Here is a 3,186-nt window from a genome sequence, read left to right as displayed (position 1 = left end):
TAGTCAAGGCTATGGTTTTTCCAGTGGTCATGTATGGATATGAGAGTTGAACTGTGAAGAAAGCTGAGCACTGAAGAATTGATGCTTTTGAACTGTGGTGTTGGAGAAAACTCTTGAGAGTCCCTTGAACTGCAAGGAGATCCAACCAGTCCATCCTAAAGGAGATCAGTTCTGGGTGTTCATTGGAAGGACTGATGCTGACGCTGAAACTCCAGTTCTTTGGCCACCTCATGCGAAGAGCTGACTCATTGGAAAAGACCCTGATGCTGGGAGGGATTGGGGGCAGGAGGAGAAGGGGACAACAGAGGAAGAGATGCTTGGATGGCATCACCTACTCGATGAACGTGAGTTTGAGTGAACTCCGAGAGTTGGTGAGGGACAGAGAAGCCTGGTGTGCTGCAATTCATAGGGGCACAAAGAGTCGGACATGACTGAACGACTGGACTGAACTGAACTGACTGCTGGTAGGCACAAGTCCTGGGTCCTTATGGTGTAATTGCTCTTATATCAGTTTTTGAGGAAGGTACGATTGATAGGTTCACTTTATAAAGGAAGGAGGCAGAGAGACAGCATGTTTCCTGTTTGAAATCACACAGCTTTTGAATTATGAATCTGGGTAGCCTTGTTGCAGAATCTGTGCCTTTCCCTGCACTCTCAAATACATCATCTGAAGACAATTTGGGGGCAAACAATATGTATAATACTTCTCAGTATGTGTGACTTACGAGTTTTGTTTTGTTTTTTTCCTTCTTGTCAATAGTAACCAGGAGATGTTTAAGCTCTCATCAATGGATCCTACCCATGCCGCTTTGGTGAATAAATTCTGGCATTTTGGTGGCAACGAGAGGAGCCAGAGGTTCATCGAGCGCTGTATCCGGGCCTTCCCCACCTTCTGCCTTCTGGGGCCTGAGGGGACCCCTGCCTCCTGGTCCCAGATGGACCAGACGGGAGAGATCCGGATGGGGGCCACGCTGCCCGAGTACCGTGGCCACGGGCTCATCTCCCACATGCTGGCTGTCCACACCCGGGCTCTGGACCAGCTCGGCATCCCCGTGTATAACCACACGGACAAAGCCAACAAAATCGTGCAGAAAGTCAGTCACAACCTGCATCACATCGCCATCCCCCATGGGTGGAACCAGTGGAACTGTGAGCCCCTGTAAAGTGGGCCTCCACCTGAGACAGCGCCGGGTGGGCTGGACATGTGGCCAGAGAGGCAGAGGGCTGGGTGGGAAGGAAGAATGAATCCTCATCAGCGGGGAAGCAGCGTGGGCTGTTTGGGGTGGGAGAGCGGTGAACGGTCAACAGAACCCCAGAGTCCCTGCTCACTGCTCACCCACGGACTTCCCTTTGGGTCTTGCACACCTTCCTGCTTCCTCCACATTCCAACCCTGGCACCCACCACGCTATTCTGTGCTTCTATGAGTTCAACTTTTTTTCTTTTTAAGACCCCCATGTATAAAGAGGGAGGTGATATATGTATAATTATGGCTGATTTGTGCTATTGTATAGCAGAAACCAAGACAACTTTGTAAGGCAATTTTCCTCCAATTAAGAAATAAATTAGAAGAATAAAGTTAATGCTTTGAAGAAACATTAAAAAAATGTCTAAGTGATATCATCTGGCCGTATCCCTGTTCCTGTCTGGTTTATTTCACAGGTCCATAAGTTTCTTGTAACACTTATGGCTAGTAAGGAAGTGCCCATAATCGATAAAGGATGAATGCAACTCCCTATTCCAGTGTTCCACTACTGTTTCCAGCACTGTCGAATTTCTCTCTATTTAGAGTATACGGGGCTCCCCCGGTGGCTCAGTGGTGAAGAACCCGCCTGCCAATCCCTGGGTCGGGAAGATCCCCTGGAGGGAAAACGGCACCGCACTCCAGTGTTCTTGCCTGGAGAATTCCATGGACAGAGGAGCCTGGCGGGCTACAGTCCATGGGGTTGCAGAGAGTCAGACACAACTGAGCAACTAAGCACAGCACAGCACAAAACTTTAAGACAACAAGATGCTCACATCTCTAATGAATTAGTGTAACACGGGTATGATTATCGGAGAAGAGAGATACTGGGGATGGATGTATCAGTGGTAGGAAAAAAAATTCTCCAAGCCCATACATTGAGGAAGAAGTACTTCCTCATTTCAGGAAGATGAACTGAAACTGCTGATCTAAGACAGGATTTCTATATCACATCTGTGATCATCATCATATCACTGGAATTTCCTGAGTACTGAGAACATAAAACAGCACAGATTCCAGTAATAAAGTACATTACCTGCTTACTTTGAAGGATATTTTCACTGAACGTAGAATTTTTTCAATGTTTTTCCTGAAGCCTTTTTTATGCTCTTGATGCACTTCTTTCTAACTTTGTAGTGATAAGAAGCCAAGGGCGGTTGTTGTTGTTCCCTCAATGCAATATGTCTTTTTGTCTCTGACTGCTTTGTCCCCCTACTTTTAAAGTTTATGTATTTATTTTCCTGTAGCTGAAAAATAGTATGAGATCTTAACAAATATTTCAGTGTATGGGGCAGTGTTGTTATCTGTGAACACAGTATGGTAGAGAGGGCCTCTAGAACTTTTTCATCTTACACAGTGGATACTTTATACTCAATGATAAGCAGCTCATCCTGTTTCCCTCTCCTCCTAACTACCACTCCACTTTTTGTTTCCATGAGCAGCATTACTTTAGATACCTCAGGTAAGGGGAGTCATGTCCTTCTGGGACTAGCTTAGTTCACTCAGCATAAAGTCCTCAAGTTTCATCCACGTTGTCATATATTGCTGTGTTTCCTCCTTTTTCAAGGCTGAGTAATACTCCACTGTAGGTATGTACCACACTTTCTGTATCTATCATTCTGACATTTAGGTTGCTTCCTTATCTTGGCTATTGTAAAATAATGTTGTAACGAACATGGGAGTGAAGACAGCTATTCCACGTCTTCTTCATTTCATCTGCCAATGGACATTTAGGTGGATTCTATGTCCTGGATATTGTAAATGGCGCTGCTATGAACACTGAGGTGAACGTATCCTTCTGAATTAGAGTTTTTGTCTTGTCCATGTATATGACCAAGAGTGGGATTGCAGGATCATATGGTCCGTCCATTAGTTTTTCTAAGGAACCTCCATACCATCCTCCATGGTGTCTGCACCAATTTACATTCCCACCAAAATGTAGGAG

At 45.4% G+C, this 3,186-nt stretch overlaps 1 protein-coding gene across 1 annotated transcript in view; it reads left to right on the top strand.

Moving 5' to 3' along the window:
• Window positions 1-1,615, top strand: part of LOC105001007 (glycine N-phenylacetyltransferase-like) — a 7,706-nt gene extending 6,091 nt beyond the window's left edge. Inside the window, exon 2 of the mRNA XM_010857130.1 lies at window positions 704-1,615. Within this exon, the coding sequence (XP_010855432.1) occupies window positions 704-1,163 (460 nt within the window). The 3' untranslated portion in view covers window positions 1,164-1,615. The remainder of the gene's footprint in view (window positions 1-703) is intronic.
• Window positions 1,616-3,186: the final 1,571 nt, after the last annotated feature.

The sequence above is a fragment of the Bison bison genome, unplaced genomic scaffold (genome assembly GCF_000754665.1).
Source record: "Bison bison bison isolate TAMUID 2011002044 unplaced genomic scaffold, Bison_UMD1.0 scf7180017854637, whole genome shotgun sequence".
NCBI lineage: Eukaryota > Metazoa > Chordata > Mammalia > Artiodactyla > Bovidae > Bison > Bison bison.
Note: the sequence above shows the minus strand (reverse complement) of the source record. Positions and strands in the feature narration are given on the sequence as shown.